Raw genomic sequence first — 16,227 nt, 5'->3', positions numbered from 1 at the left:
TTATTTTATACATTTTTAAGTATATAAATCTGGGACTGAATAAAAATTTGTGCGTTTTATTAATAGAGATCTCCACGAAACTTCACCAAACTTTGTATTGTTATTTGTTTTCTACTTTTTGGATATTTTAAGTAATTATGATTAATAAACTCTGTGTTGTTTGCTGCAATTCTAGTTATAATGGCGGTGAAGTAGTCCCAGTTTTTGACTTTCTAAAAGATGATGATTTGAGAAAGTTTAGATTTGTTGACAGAAAATATATTTAGTCAGATTTGTTAACAGAAAATTCTGAATTGTCGTTAAATCATCTGCAATCTGCTTAGAACATTTTGATGAAAATTTAATACGCAAAGGAGCTTTAGCAAAACGACTTCGTTTACTATATAATCTGAAGCTTATCCCTACAATAAGCCCGGCTAGCATAACAACAGTCTCACTTACATTTATGTTTGATCAAAGAAAATTATCAACTAAAAGAATTCTTCAAGAAGATTTATATCAGAAGTTTTTATCAAACGATGTTATTGAAGATCTTTAATTATCTAACAGTTACTGATTCAGCAACAGGATATTTATTTTCCAAATTTAATGATTGTGTCGTATTCCATAAAATTATTCAAAATGAACTACGCATACCTAACGTTGCTGAATGTTTTTATATTGACAAAAATGTTTACCAAACTTTTTTATAGTAATTTTCCAGTTTTTTTAAATATCTTTTTTCAGAGTATACCACCATTGTATGTTTTAGAGAAGGTGTATGCTTGAAAGCTGCAGTTTACAATTTAGCAGTGAAAAAGAATAGCCTTCTAATCTTGAAGAACTTAGAAGTCATCAAATAAAAAAAATCAAATTTAATCTTTAAATACTCTTCAATTTGGCTTGATGTTGCTTTACACATCAATTCAAACTTATCATTTACTGTAGAAGGTTATCCCACTTCCGCCAATATCACTGTCAGACAAGATTAAAGTATGTAAAATTGAATAAATGAAAGCTTTGGAGTTGTTATATGAAAATGGGAGCTTTTTAAAAATAATAATAATAATTTTTAATAAAATGTACTTGCAAAAATGTGCTGAATGGTGCTGAATGGTGAAGTTGTAATTGGAAATGGTGAAATGTAATTGGGATTAGTGAAGAAAATTTTTTAAAATTTTTATTTATGTTAGTTGGTTTGAAAAAATATATTTCTTGAGTCATCAAAGCAGTTCCAATTATAAAACTAAACAGTGATTGGTTGAAGACCGAAATTTTTAAACTGATTCAATCTTCAATAAAAATAGTTTTAATGTTCCAGATGTAAAAAAAATGCTTCAATTGATCCCTCTTTTTCAAAGTTGCTTGAAAAACACGGTGATAAACCAGATGATTCTTTTATTAATGTAAAATCATCAAAAATTACCTATTCTTTGAGACAGTGCATCTAATTAAAAACATTCGAAACAACTTACTAATTAAAAAAAAGTTTTATTTTTCCAGAACTTATTTTTGCAGCTTTTAATGATGAAATTCATGTTCAACTAGGAGAAATATCATGAAAAATATTTCATGATTTTACAGAAAAGGACAGTCTGCTGTAATCAAACATAGAAAAAGCTCCAAAAAATAAATAATAAAATTGCCCATCCTAGCAACTACTATCAAAATGTCGTTATTGCTTTAGGTATCTTCCATGAAACTACAGCAGCAGTAATAAAATCATATTTTTACTGACCATTTAGATATTGCATCTTTCCTATATCTTTTCAATAAATGATGGACAATTGCTGTTGCTCGGAAATGCTGCTTTCATATATGATAAAAAACCTTTTTTTCTCAAGCTTTTGTTGGCTGGTCAAGGAAATGGAAACACCTAAAAACACCATATTTATAACCTAAAATTTAGAGCGCAATAATTAAAATATTTTGAGAAAGTTTTTCTATTCGACAGAATATGCGTTTTTTCAACTAGCTTTCAATTTTTTTTAATTAAAGCTGAATAGAAGGTTGTGTATTTTAGTAGGACATGTGTATTTTAATTTTTAAAAAATTTATTTTATTTAAAACTAGCCTGAAATACATCAAAACAGTCTAAATAGACATTAAAAAAGTGTTCAGAATGAAATAAACTAAAAAGGTGTATATTAACACCAAGGTAATGTAAATTGACACTAAAAAGGTGCACAGCATGAAATACACCAAAACAGAGTAAATTAACACCAAAAAAATGTAAATTAGCTGTAAAAAGGTTTGCATCATTACGAATACACCGAAGCGGTGTTTTTAATAGTTAAATTATTTAACTTTCATCCGGTGTATTATAATTCAACACCGTTTTTGGTGTTTTCCATGCTGCACACCATTTTAGTGTAAATAACATCTTTTAATTGAGAGTGTACAGCATGGTTGGCGGAGCCAATTTTTGGTATTAGAATAGCTAACTTCTTGACATGGAGAAAATTCTAAATATTTATATTCATGTTAATATTAAATAACGATACTTTCCAAAAAATTGCGATGATCCGGGCCTCGAAACAAAAAATAAATAAATTTTAAATTTATTGAGAAATTTCAAACTTCATGCAAAAATCACTTAGTGATTGGTTTTTATGACTCTGCAAAGTTTACAGCCCCCTCAAACCAAGAAGTTATTAAAATACCCTGCAATAGAAGCAACATTTTAATATATGCACAATAAATCCCCGCCACGTCCCTGGTAGTACCGCGCTTAACTTGTTTATTTGCGCAGCGGCCTTGTTCGTCAAGGTTCGTGTTTCGAAGTTATAGAGTTGAGAGAGGGTTATAACCACTATTAAGTAGCCTCCTCCACTGTAGTGGCCTTCTCGGCTTTGGGGAGGTGAATAACAAAAGAAAAAAAAAGAAAAAGAAAAAAAAAAAATGCATAATAAATCATTTTATAAATTGTACAAATACATGAACAGTTAATATATAGAAATCTATGATTTTTATCGTTAATTTGCATGCACATTATGCAAAGGAATAAAAATAAATACATATTAAGATACGTATTATGAACATTAGAATGGATAATATGGATATTAGAATGGATATTGTTCATAAGAAAATAAAAAAATTTGATATTTTTAGGATTGCTGCAGGCGGTTGGGAACAGTAAAAGCGAAAATAGGAAACATTTAGGACTCAGATGGACGTTCGAGCGCGTATCTCATATAGCTCCCATACAGGGCCCTCGATAATCCTCTCTGGGATCCCGCTGAGGTACCCGTATAAGTCCCATATCCAAGCGTTTATGACGTTTATGTACCTATGTATGCTGGTTCGCTAGGTAAAGTTCAAGGTGATAAGTATGTTAGAGTTAACTTTAGTTTTGTAACAACAAAGTTTTTCTAAGCAAAGTTTTGAAATTCGAGTATTGTCAACCCTTGTATTTTACATGAAAAAATTGTTTTCGTGCGTTAGTTATTGATACATCTTCTAACGCTTGTATTTTACACAGTAAACTTCAAGTTTTTAAGTTAAATTTATTAGTGGATTGTGAAGGTAAAGTTAAATCGTTTGTGAAAGTAATAATAAAGTATTATGACAATAATGGAAATTTAGACCTATGCAGTAGACAATTAAGTATCACCGAGCTTCGTTATACTTGTAGTTTTTTAAACAATCTAAAAATTTTTAATGGGTAATTGAAACTTAAATTAAAAAAAAAAAAAAAATAAACAGCAGCAAAATAGTAAAAAATTAGATATGTTTTATTATTTAAAATAAAAAATATAAAATTATTACATAATAAAGATTATAATGAGGATTTTTTTTTTGGTAATTTCGTTTAAGAAAAGATTAAGTTAAATAAGTTATAAAAACAACCATGCGGTCATTTTTATTACTTTATTAACCATATATGAAAACTCAACATATTAAATATTGAATTTAATTTATTGTGCACATAATCAGAGTTTTTATGAAGTCTTTTGAAAAATGTTAGAAAAGAAATGTGACCTCAGAGTACGTCGTTTTTTTTCTTGTCTCTCAAATTTTACAAGTTGAGTTTATTTTGGTTAAATGTTTTATAGAGATTCCGAATCTGCAGAAAAACAAAAACACAAAAAAAAATATAAAAAAAAACTAGGCATTAGGTATTACTACCCAGCCGCCACATATACTTTCATTTCGTAATTAAAACCTGTAAAGACGCTTGTTTGTAACGAACCAAAAACACGTTTATTTTTCGGATAGTTTTGCTCGAGTTTAGCACATGTTTTTTGAGGTTTTTAAGTCAAATTTGAATGTCGTGTACTTTTGTCACTGGCTTCACACTCTTTACGAAAATTTAATATAATATAATACAACCTTTCCGTGAAAACATAACCGGTGAAACCATAAATGTTTTAAATGTTTGTCATAACAGTTAACTTCATGGGATGGAAACCGTCCTTTGCACGTGTTATTCTTTTTGTTTCAAAAGGTTTTAAACACCCAGCTGAAATCAAGCGCAATTTTTTTCTGAGTTGTGTGGGCAGGGTGAATAGGTAGAAGTATATTATAAATTTATTTTTCATCAAACTTCTGATCAGGTAAATATTTATTTAAAGCAACTCATAAATGTAGCAACCTTAATTGAGTTTTATTAAAAATATAGATTTAATCTTTTACAGCCCAACAAATGATTCGTTTTTACATCGTAAACACTTTTATTTCAACCATTTATTTAGTGCATATCTTTTTGTTTTAGTTGAAACAAATATACGAAAACATGCAAAAAATATTCTTCTGTTAGAAACAGTAAAGAAATTATATTTCAAATCATTTAAAAGTTTATTGGTATTTAACAAACAAATGATCACTAATAAACTACTCCTCAGACATCTTATAGTTGAATAAGTTGGAAAAATGCTATTAGATTATAAATGATATACTTTCAAATTATTAAATTATATACTTTCAAATTACCAAATGTTTTTAAATGATTTACTTTCAAGTTATCAAGTGGTTTCAATTTATATACTTTCAAATTATCACTTCTGATAGAATGGACAATGGCATATTTTATTTCAATTGAAACAACTAAAATTTGAAAATAAAAGCTGCTGCATTAACAATGAAACCTCTAAAAGAAATCTGCACACTTCATACATTTAGTGAATAAATTATTGAATGTCTATTGCAAAAATCAGGGGGACAAAATTTTAGAGTATAATGAGGAAATTTGCAACAATACCCGTTTTTAACAAATTACAATGAAATTATATAGTTATAATGATATCATAGTTAAACTTAATAAGAACTTTAGACTAAGAACCAATATTATCATATCAATATTCTTATTTACAAACTACTATATTTTAACATGCGCCTTTTTAAGAGTCTATGACAATATGTTTTAAATAAAGAGTAATGCCTACCATTAATAAGCTTATTAAATTCACCTAAGAGATCGTCTATAATTTACGCAAGGCAATTTATTTTTAAAAATACAGAAGTAGGAGAAATATTAAGCCCTTTTACGCGGCAATTTTTATTAAACCGAATGGGCTATTTTGATTTTTTTTTAAATTAAGACTGCGAGGTAAAACTTTTGATTTTTTTTGTCTTGTTCATTCTGAAAGTTTGCGTTACATAATTTATGGACGATCTTTAAGGCGCAATTTTCATGAATTTTTTTATTATATTTTTTTTATTAAATGGAGCTGTATTGAAGTTTATTATACTAAATGTATTATTCTTTTAAAACTAATAAGATAATTTGATCTTTTTTAATAATAATTTTTTACTGCTTTTTAAAATTAAGAAAAAGGATAAAAGTTGACACATTCTACTAGACATTCTTAAAAATGTTTTGTTCATAAAAAAATTGACGCGTATATATACTTCTTAATTTTAGTTTGCCAAATTTACTTCGGAAGCCTGGTCTCGAAATTAATTTGATTTAGAGGAAAAAGTAAAGATAGTAACTTTGTTATTTAAAAAAATCAACTAAATATTACTGTTCCTGCTGCTATTAGTTCCTAATTTACCATGATTAAAAACGTAAATTGTTGAAAAAGATAGAGAAAGAGTCTTATGTGGTACTTTCAAGAAATTGCAAAACAAAACGTAAACGTATTTACGTTATAATAAAGTGAAGCCTATTTGGCTATTGAATATTGTTATTGAATAGCAAACATGTATTTTCAATGCAGTCTCAATTGAAATACCTAAAATTATAGCTGAATGGTCATCAAACAAGATGTTTTTTCTATAAGAAAATTAGTGAAGATATCGTTTACAGATATTGTGACAATAAAAAGGAAGGGAACTGCGGACCTGAAAAAGCATAAAAACAACTGCAAAGTTGCAAAATAAAATAGTTACCTTGTTAAATGTTACATGCATTAAATCGAAGAGTATAAAATTATATAGTGACTATTTGAGATCAGTTACTTTTTGATTGATTTAATCTAGAAAACATTGCAGTTGTCATATGAGTTCAAGAAGATTGTGTCCCGGTTGCTTACTTTTAGTTTTGTATTTTTTAAAACACAATAATGATAAAATACTAACTGCAATGAAAACTATAAAAGAAAAGATTTAGGCTCTATCTTGCACAGAACAGTTACAAAGTGTAACCATTTTTAAAAATTAACTGTATCCTAAAAAAATAAATAAAAGAGATGACAAAATTGCTTTATCAGCAGATTCAGAGCTAAATTATTTTTAGAAAATGTATCATTAATTGTTTAAAAATTGAAATAAGACTTTAAAAAAATGGCTGTTTAGTTGTAACGTGTTTATTTTGTACTAATAAAATTAAAATTTGAACGCAAATCATCTGTTTGTCAACATTTACATAATAATTACTCACAAAGAACTGCCTTTGTTTCATAAGATTTATTTGTTTTAATACCTCGTTACTTGACCCAATTATATTTCACATAGATAACAGTAAAATGAAAAACATTGACTTCTATATCAATAAACTTACAGAAGATTCAAATGATAATAATACTTTAGGAAAAAATAACTTTTTAAAAATAATAGGAAAAATGTTACTAATTTCATCCGAAATAACACTGAAAATACGAATGTACAAAGCACTTGACGCTTTAAAAGGCAAAGAATATTTTTCATTAATAGAGAGCTTTTTAATACTGGTATTTTAAATATCAACCTTTGTAACCGCATGACTTTAAAATGATGTGGTAATAATTACATACGCATAAAACAAAACACAAAACAGTGGCATGATTACAGAAAACCTAAAATTAGAGCTAGGTGACAATCTTATTTACTTGGTTTTTTTGGGAAACTTTTAAAAAATTTTAACATATTGGAATGTTTTTTAAAGTATAACATTTAAAAATATCTATATTTTAATAGTCTAATCAACAATAAATATGGTTGTAGCCCTGATAAAGATATGTGACCCTGATAGGTCCATTATGAAGTTTTTTAGACAAGAAAACTCAAGTTTGTTTTGAGTCATGAACAACAAGTAGAAAATTTTCTTCAATGTTATGTTCAATCCCAGCTAAAGACTGAGTGTGCAGATGCAAAACTTTACGTTTTTTAATCATGCCTGCTTGAGACCAATACATCAAACATTTTTAAATTAAAAAAGTTTTACAATCTAATTTGTTATGTTAAAAGTCAAGTTTTTCAATCTGGTTTTGTTATGTTAAAATTAAAACCATAAAGAAAATTTATAAAAAAATTAAAGTTTGTTCCCATTGTAATTTTTTCGAGATAAAAGCAATTTTAACATTTTTGAAAAATTTATTTTCGAACTTGTATGTATGAAAGGTTTCTTTTATAATTTTTACAAATATAATTTTCTATTTGCTGAATTATATTTTTGTTTCAGCATATCACTTTGTTTTTACGATTGATTTAAGTTTTATTTTAGCTGTTCAGTTTTTTTCGCGTCTTTTTTCATATTGTTTTACTGGAATAATAATGTCTGGCAAATTAATTATATTTTATCTCTCTTTGTAAGCTTGTGTTAAACAACTTGATTTAGGTTTTTTGTTCACTTTCTGATCTTTATTAACGATAGTATTTCAGTAGACCATTTGAATCTTTTGATTTAAAACTATTACAAGCATAAAGCAAAAAAAAAAACAAATAAAGCGTTTTAAAAATCTTGCCAGACAATGTATAGATATTAAGATAGAGAACACTTATTGATACTTTATCAAACTGAGAAGCTACCATTTTTATTTCTCTTCCTACATCGTAAACGTTAGTGTGCAGACCGCGTCGAATGAATTCGGCTAAATGATATATCATATAGCTTGATGCCTAACTTCGATTCGAAAAGTAAAGCCTCTTTTTGCCGTTTTGACAAATGGCGGATTAAATTTGTAAACAAATATTTTTAACTTTTCTTTACTTAAATGAAGTAAACGTATTTTAAATTTAAATACTAATTACGTAAAAGCGTCAAGCGGAAATTATAATACTTGTAAAATAATAATTTATAATTTCTTAGTTTATTTTCGATTAAAAAGGAATTAAATTTATAAATAGATAAGTGAAAAAACAGGCAAGCATTTTTGAAGCATTTTTATGAATTAAAATATTTTTTAATAAACATAGGCTCATAAAAAAACGTTCTTAAGTATATTATAATTATAAAAATTTGTTTTTGAATTATTTTTAATTTATTGGGAACTTTTGACTTGCATTTTTAACTTATATTATACACTTCGGCGTGAGCTTTTGCCCTTTTTACAAATGGTGGACTATTGTTATAAACAAAAAAAAGCGGCTTCATTTTTTGCCCAATAAAATCCCGCAAGTTAGACTTCTGGTTATAAAGTATATCATTGATTTGGCTAACACCGTAATTTAATAGTTATATAATGGTCAATTTACGTCATTTTAAAGTAGTTTCTAGGCTTTTCTATTCGCGGTTCTATATTCCATGCGGTCTTTCAAGCAAGGTCTGCAAGGAAATTAGAGCAGATAAGTTTTTAGTTTTAAGAAGAATTGATGTTGTTCATTGTTCAATTTTACAATAAAAATTTAACTTACCGTTTGTTTGTTTGTTTGTTTGTTTTTGGTTGGTTGTTTTTATTTTACTAATTTTTATAGCCTATTTACTTTTTTTTGGAAGAAGTTAGAACTAGAAAGGTAAACTACACAAAGACTGGTAAAATAGTTTTTTTTATTAGTACTGACAATTTTAGTACTGTGCAATTTCTTTTTGGTTCAGTTTTGTCTTTTTTAAAATAATTTTAAGCAGGTTTTTTTTTTTTTTTTATAGCAACTAAAAAGAGTTGAATTGCTTATTAGTTACTTTATTGTTATTTTTTGTTATAAGAAGGGTTAATAAAAGTAAACTTTTTCAGACAGTCAAATTGATTCTGATTAATTCTATATTAGAATATTTCAATACTGTATTTCCACAGCTTGCTATTCAGTTTTATTTTGAGTTGGAATTGTATTTATGTATTTAACATAAAAAGTTAAATAAAATATGACTGTTGTTTGTAGACATGTAAGCTTATATGCATAAATTTACGTATATTTCATTATATTTTATATTTCTCTGTATCTATAATATAGACTATATGTATATTTTCGCTTAGAAAAAATAATAACGAAAAGATAAAGACAAAAAAAGTTCTGTCGGAAGTTGTCAAAAGAATGTTGTGTTATGTTCTTTTTAAGGTATCTGAATATATATTTATTAAAATTTTTTAAATTTTTAAAGTTAAGGAGAAATGAATTAGATCTGTCAGTATTGTTGTGCTAAAAAATCTCTTGATCAAATAGATTTACTATGTTGCCACAATCAATAGGAAGTTTGCTTCCATTTTTACTATTTCTGCATTATTTACAAAAAGTTTTTTATATCGTAATTCCGATATGAATTTTTAAAAAAATATTAGATATATTTATAACACTTTTATTTATTTTGCTTTATTCACTGAAAATTTGGTTTAACCTATGAATCATAGGCCGCCATGTTTTAAAATATGCGGTTTTTAAAATAAGTTTTTTATTATGTAGGTAATCTTTGGCCAGATCAAGATATTTCCTAAACATTATTAACTGTAAATCTCTGACCCAATTGCAGCACTAAATTTTGGCAATAACATAGTTATCATCTTTGCATGCAATAAATTAATGTTTTATTTGCAAGCTATAGTTAGTAAAGTTGCACTTGTATTCCTTGGAGAAGATGTTGCTCCACCTGCTTTTCGGGAAGCCTTTTACCCAAAAGGTCATTTAAAAGTTATATCAAGTATGTCAGCTAACTTAGATCCTACGGTTTATTAACTTTTTTTTCCAAAAGATGGCATTATTGGTGTGCAACCCTGAACATGCAACACTGGTTAGAAATCATGTTAAATTATCTCAGTTTTGCAACAATGATTTTTCAGTAAGACAAAAATTCTGTTCAATAAATTATGGCAAGAAACTATTTCAGCAATATGCTGCTGATGCATATGTTAAAAGTGAACAGCCGTACCTTGCTTTTCTAGAAATAACCAAAGGATGAAGTATGGAATATGATGCCTAACATGAAAATGCAAGTAACCATGGAAACAATCATAACGTTAGACCAGGGTTTGTTATAGTTTTTTTATTTACTTAGGTCTTTAAAAATACATTGAAAATGTAAATATTAGAATTCATTAAGCTGTATATCCTTTTTTTTTAAATAACCAATTTTAATTTCTTGGACCGATTAGATAAGTGTTAATATATTTTACTTGAAATTTTACCTTACCTATATCTTTTTTTTGTTTTACTCAACTTTTTGTTTCTCATTCCTTTCAGATATTCTATGTTAAAACGACTGATAAGTTTAAGATTATTATAATAATTTTTTTATTATCAATTTGTGTGATAATTATTAATTAGACTATTTTCAGATTTGTTATATATATTAATTCTAATATTAGTTACTACATTTTTTTATGAGCAATTTTATTAAATTTTTTATGTAACTGATTATAATTATCCTAAAAGTAAATGTTTTTTTTTTTTAGTTGTCATTGCTTTATTAGTTTGTATTACAGTTGAAACATGGTTTTAATATAGTAAATGATATGAAGTTTACTGAGTTATATGATATGAAGTTTACTGAGTTAATCATTATTTAACAGTTATGAAGAACTTGGAAGAAATTGGAATGAAGAAATTAGAATTCTAAACTTTTGAGGCATAAATAACTTTGTTTAGTAGTAACATTGAAAAGCCTTTTTTTTATGGTTAATTGGCTATAGCTATTTTAAGCTAATATTTTTTTTGTCTTTGTCATTAAAAACAATAACATAAGATATGATTATAGTCTGTCTCCTCTCTGTTTAGGGTTGCTTACTAATTTATTACTATTATCTTATTATCTATCTTAACTTTTTTTTTCATTTGACAGTTATTCTGATAATGCCAATATTAGATAGCTAAAATGTTTTAGTTATTTTGAAGTTAAAACCATTAAATTATTTTCCACAATAATAATAGGGTTGAGCCACCTATTATCCACAATATTAATGGGTTCCGCAATACTGATAGACTCCTCCTTAATTTAATTTCCACAATATTGAAAGGGCTCCTCGATATTGTTAGGGTTGAGCCACTTTAAATTAATTTCCACAATATAAATTTAGTTTTACCCCTTTTAAATATCTACAAAACCAAGAACTTAATTTTTGCAGAAAATAATTTTCCGGTTTTAACTTCAAAATAACAAAAAACGTTTTAGCTACCAAATGTTGGTATTATCAGAACCACTGTCAAATGATAAATAATAAACTAGCAGTAAGCATCCCGTAATACGAGTTAGTAATAAATAACAAACTTCTATTTAACTTGATGTGTTTTTTATATTCTGAAAAATATAAAATACAAATTCAACTATATATAGGGCTGCGATTGTCCCGGTTTGTCCGCAGAAGAACTAAAAGCTTTAATTAGTGTTGATATTTTAAGTTGTTTTGTTGATATTTTAAGTCTGTTTAAAATAACGCCCACCACCCAAAGAATTTTTTTTTATATTTGCAGATTTAGAAATCCCATAAATGCTGAACTAAAATTAACATCTCTATTTTTTCGAATGAAAAAAAAAATTAGTTGTAATATTTTACTATATATTTTCAAAAATGCTTAGTTCTTAATATTGCTAAGATAATTTTTTTACCTATGTTAATTTCTTCTTTTTTTTTTGCCTATTCTATCTTGTTTTTTTTTTAATTTTTAAATTTTTATAAAATTTTGTTGTTTTGAGTACCAGGATAACAAACTGAAAAATTTTTTTCTTTATAATGTTACTTATCTGTCAAATGTTTGGGGGCTTTGAGGAACTTCAGGGTAAATAACACAGTTTAGTAAAAAATATTTTTGAACCACAATATGAAAGTCGAATTGGAAAAACTTCATTTAGCAATATTCTGAAAACAAATCAGCATACTGAACAGCCCTACTATACATTCTTTATATTCTTTAAACTATACATTCTCAAAAATGTTTTGTTTTGGAGCGTAGATGGACTTTTATTATTATTTTTTTAATTTTATTTTTTATCATTTTGCATTTATTCTGATTATCCCAATATTGCTAAAATATTTTTCGTTATCTAGAATTTACAACCATCAAATTAATTTACAAAATATATTTAGTTATCCACTTTTTTTGCTAGTCGCAGTGAGTAAATAGTTTTTTGTTGCACATATTTTTTTGTTAAATAATTTTAGATTTTTTATTTAATTTGAAACAGTTTTTTTATTTAAATTACATTCTTACCATTTCATTTTTGAGAATGGTCATTTTTGCTTCCATTTCTTTCTCATTTAACATAATTTTATTTTCAAGTGCAACCACTTTTGATATTGCCATTGAAAGATGGTTTTGAGTTGAAGAATTGACATGAGTATCTTGTTCTTTTCTCATTCCCTGCAAAATATAAGATATACCACAACTAATTTAATAAAAATAAAGATAAAAAGCTACATATTTTAAACAGATCAATAAAAGTTTAAATAATATTAAGATTACATTATTTGAAAAAATATATTTGGTTTCAGGATCAGACTAGCCCGGGATTGTCCGTCCGTGGCGTAGCGGTTAAACCACATGCTTTATAAGCAAAAAATCCAGGGTTTAAAGCGAGCTCTGGATATATTAAGCGCAAGCGGTAAGAATGGAGAAGTGAGCTTCCTATTTCTCTCCCCTCAGGCAACGGCCAAGCTCAAAGGCCTCGGGCCCTTCTATATATCAAGATGCACGAGTAAAATAAACAAATATATTTATAGATTATTAATTGGGCATGAAAGTTTTAAATCTCATCTTGCAGCCATAAATAGTTTTGCAGCTGAGCCCTTTTTTGACCACCTGTTTAACAGTAAAAGATAAAGTGATGCGGAACAACGACGCTTTGGCAAATAAATGCGCAGAAAATAACGAATTGCGAAAATGCAATTTAGAATTTTTGCGTTTTTAAAACTTTGCATTTAGATTTAATCTTTTTTTTAATTTATAAATTTTCTTTTTAATTTTTAAATTTTTTTTTAACTTTTAGCATTTTCTCAACAATGGTAAACCATAGATTTCTTTAACCTTTTCACCAACAACATCGTGAAATATCTCCATTCAATAAAGACCATCTTTATTGAATGGAGATATTTCGCAAGCCAAAAAGCCAGAAATCAGTTTTTGTTCTTTCAGTCTTTGATGCAACTAACGCAATAACCCAGAAAAAATGTGTCTTTGGATTGAACCTTTGATGCGACTTTCTTTTCGCCAACATTCAAGGATTCTCCTCCATTTTTTTGCTCGATCTCTGGTAAATTGTTGTTAACTACCTGTTTTAACACCGGAGCAATCTAGATAATGTTTGATTATTAAACTATTATCTAATCCATCGAAAGGCATTTTCCATTCACAAAGAACGTTTATTGTCTTTAAAAAGCGATTCTCGCAATAAAAAGAAAATGCAACTGGATGTCCAACTTGCTTTCTACATTGATCTTTTATTCTGGTGTGCAATGTCCCATATAGAATTTTAAACGTGTTAGATGCTTTCATAAAACCCTTCTGGCAACATTGAAGGGCCGCTGATAACTGAGTTTCTAAATGGAAACAATAAGCACGACTCCATTCTCTAGTAGATTCTCATATTACGGATAGGTAGGTATGTGCCTGTAGGTATATAAAAAAACATTTTACTATAGTACTTTATTGCTGTTTAGAATACGTTCTTTACACTTTCATGCAGTTTTTTGTAAACTTTTTTTCTATTTCAACAACTATAATATGTTTTTTACCATTCAAATCGATTTTATGAAACCTTCGTAAACTTTTGATTAGTGTTTATTTATTTAAACCAAAGTCATTGAAAATACAAAAACTAATGAAATGATATTAAAAAGATATTACAAAGATAAAAAACTGAAAAAGTAATTCCAAAAAAATCTATCAAAGTTACCTCGGCTATTAAAGTTAACTCGACGGTATATAAACATTTTGCTTCAATTTTGTTTTTATTTAACATGTTAACTAACTAGTACAAACAATTATACATAAGTGCTAAAATTATATATATATATATCTAAACATATACAGTTTATATGTAAACTTATATAACTATAAAAATAGATAAATATAAATGCAGACAAAACTATAAATATTTTAGTTTTTCACCTTTCGTTGACCAATGTGAGGGTAGTACCAAATTCGAATTATGTATTACCCTCATATTACTTATATGGGTTTATTTCTAGAATAATCTATGAGTGACGGAATCATTAAAATTTAACAAGCTTAAAAATTATTATACAAATAAGTAACAAAGCTTTCATTTGAAACATTCTCTCTCAGTAATGTCTAGCGGCTACTAATTGTGTACTTTTATTAATCTGCTTAATTGCTGGCAGTTGACTCTGAACATTCCTTTTCAATTATTTAATAGTCTACGGCTTTATGACCTTTGAAATTTTGACCAATGTTTTGTTGGTTTTATTATTGCTAACAATTTTTTTATTTGCTATTCATCTTTCATGTTACTGACCCAAATCTTTATGTTTTGGTGTAAGCGTTGTGTTGTTGTAGAATATAACCTTTGTTGCATTGGAAAAGGAGACCTTTTCTTTTTTACTGCACTAATGCCTAATGGGGAAAGATACCTCTACCTTTGTAAACCCGTATCAGCTGCTGGTTTGTGAAACTAGTATTTTTTTTTGCTTGCTTATCAATATGTTTCCGTAACCATTATGAATTAAACAGTTTTTTACAATATTGTTTAATAAGATGCTCTAAAATTTCTCATCGAACTCTTTTTGCATTTTCTTTCACAGTATCACTATCTATTTTCCTTTATATGAACTTGTTTCTACAAGCTAATTCTCTGACAATTGTTTAACTTTAATTTCCCAGCGTTTCTAATATATTAGAAGTGGGTTTTTAAACAGTCAATCAAAGATCGTTTTGAAAGTCTTTAAAGAAGTTTTTTCAAACATAAGGTATTTGAATTTTACTTATTGTCGTAAAAAGATGATGTGGACCTAAATTTTTAGCAATTACAAAACACGATCTAAACATACCAAAGTATACTGTGGTATAATTCGTTATAGCGATTTATACCTGGTGCCTGTTATTTATTGTTATACTTTGTTTTATCTATTATTTTTAATTCTTATCAACTTTTATAACTTATATTAAGTTGCTTTAATGTGTCTAGTAGTAGTTCGGAGCAGTACATTTAATGCTGAAGTTTTTATGTTGAAGGTACGTAATCATTAAAAATGATAGAGATGCATTTAATTTAAGTTTAATTTGGTAGAGGGAAATATATCGATTATTGATATTATTATCGAATATTGATAAAAAATAGTTTCACGAAGACAACAAACAAGGCAATATGACACTTATTGACAAAGAGCAGCATAAAGTTCGTAAAAGCCCACTTTCAGAATATTAATATTTGGCAAAATGTTTCATGACGTAAGAAAAAGTCTTTAAATTTTAAAGACATAATAGTCATTAAAATAATTAACGAAATGATTTGTTTACTTTAAAAACATTTGACACCCAAAGAAAACATTTTTTCCCCCAAAATCTAAATTGCGTTATAACTTTCTTTTAAAAAAAAAAACTAGTGAATACTGCACTTATTGCTAAACCAACCACCTCAATTATAAAAACTTATTAAAAATAAAAAAATTTACTTCTAACAAATTTATAGTTTATTGTTAAATTTTTTTTTTGTACATTATTCTTAGCTGTGTTTTGTTTGTAATACCGTTATATATGCATTAAAAATTCAAATACGTTTTATACACT

At 27.1% G+C, this 16,227-nt stretch overlaps 1 protein-coding gene across 3 annotated transcripts in view; it reads right to left on the bottom strand.

Moving 5' to 3' along the window:
- Nucleotides 1-16,227, bottom strand: part of LOC136091421 (TNF receptor-associated factor 6-B-like) — a 113,505-nt gene that overhangs the window by 29,679 nt on the left and 67,599 nt on the right. For all 3 annotated transcript variants that reach the window (XM_065818975.1, XM_065818976.1, XM_065818977.1), the window contains one exon: nucleotides 12,694-12,843. In XM_065818975.1, coding sequence (XP_065675047.1) covers nucleotides 12,694-12,843 — 150 coding nt within the window. The remainder of the gene's footprint in view (nucleotides 1-12,693; nucleotides 12,844-16,227) is intronic.

Source organism: Hydra vulgaris, chromosome 15, assembly GCF_038396675.1.
Source record: "Hydra vulgaris chromosome 15, alternate assembly HydraT2T_AEP".
Classification (NCBI taxonomy): domain Eukaryota; kingdom Metazoa; phylum Cnidaria; class Hydrozoa; order Anthoathecata; family Hydridae; genus Hydra; species Hydra vulgaris.
Note: the sequence above shows the minus strand (reverse complement) of the source record. Positions and strands in the feature narration are given on the sequence as shown.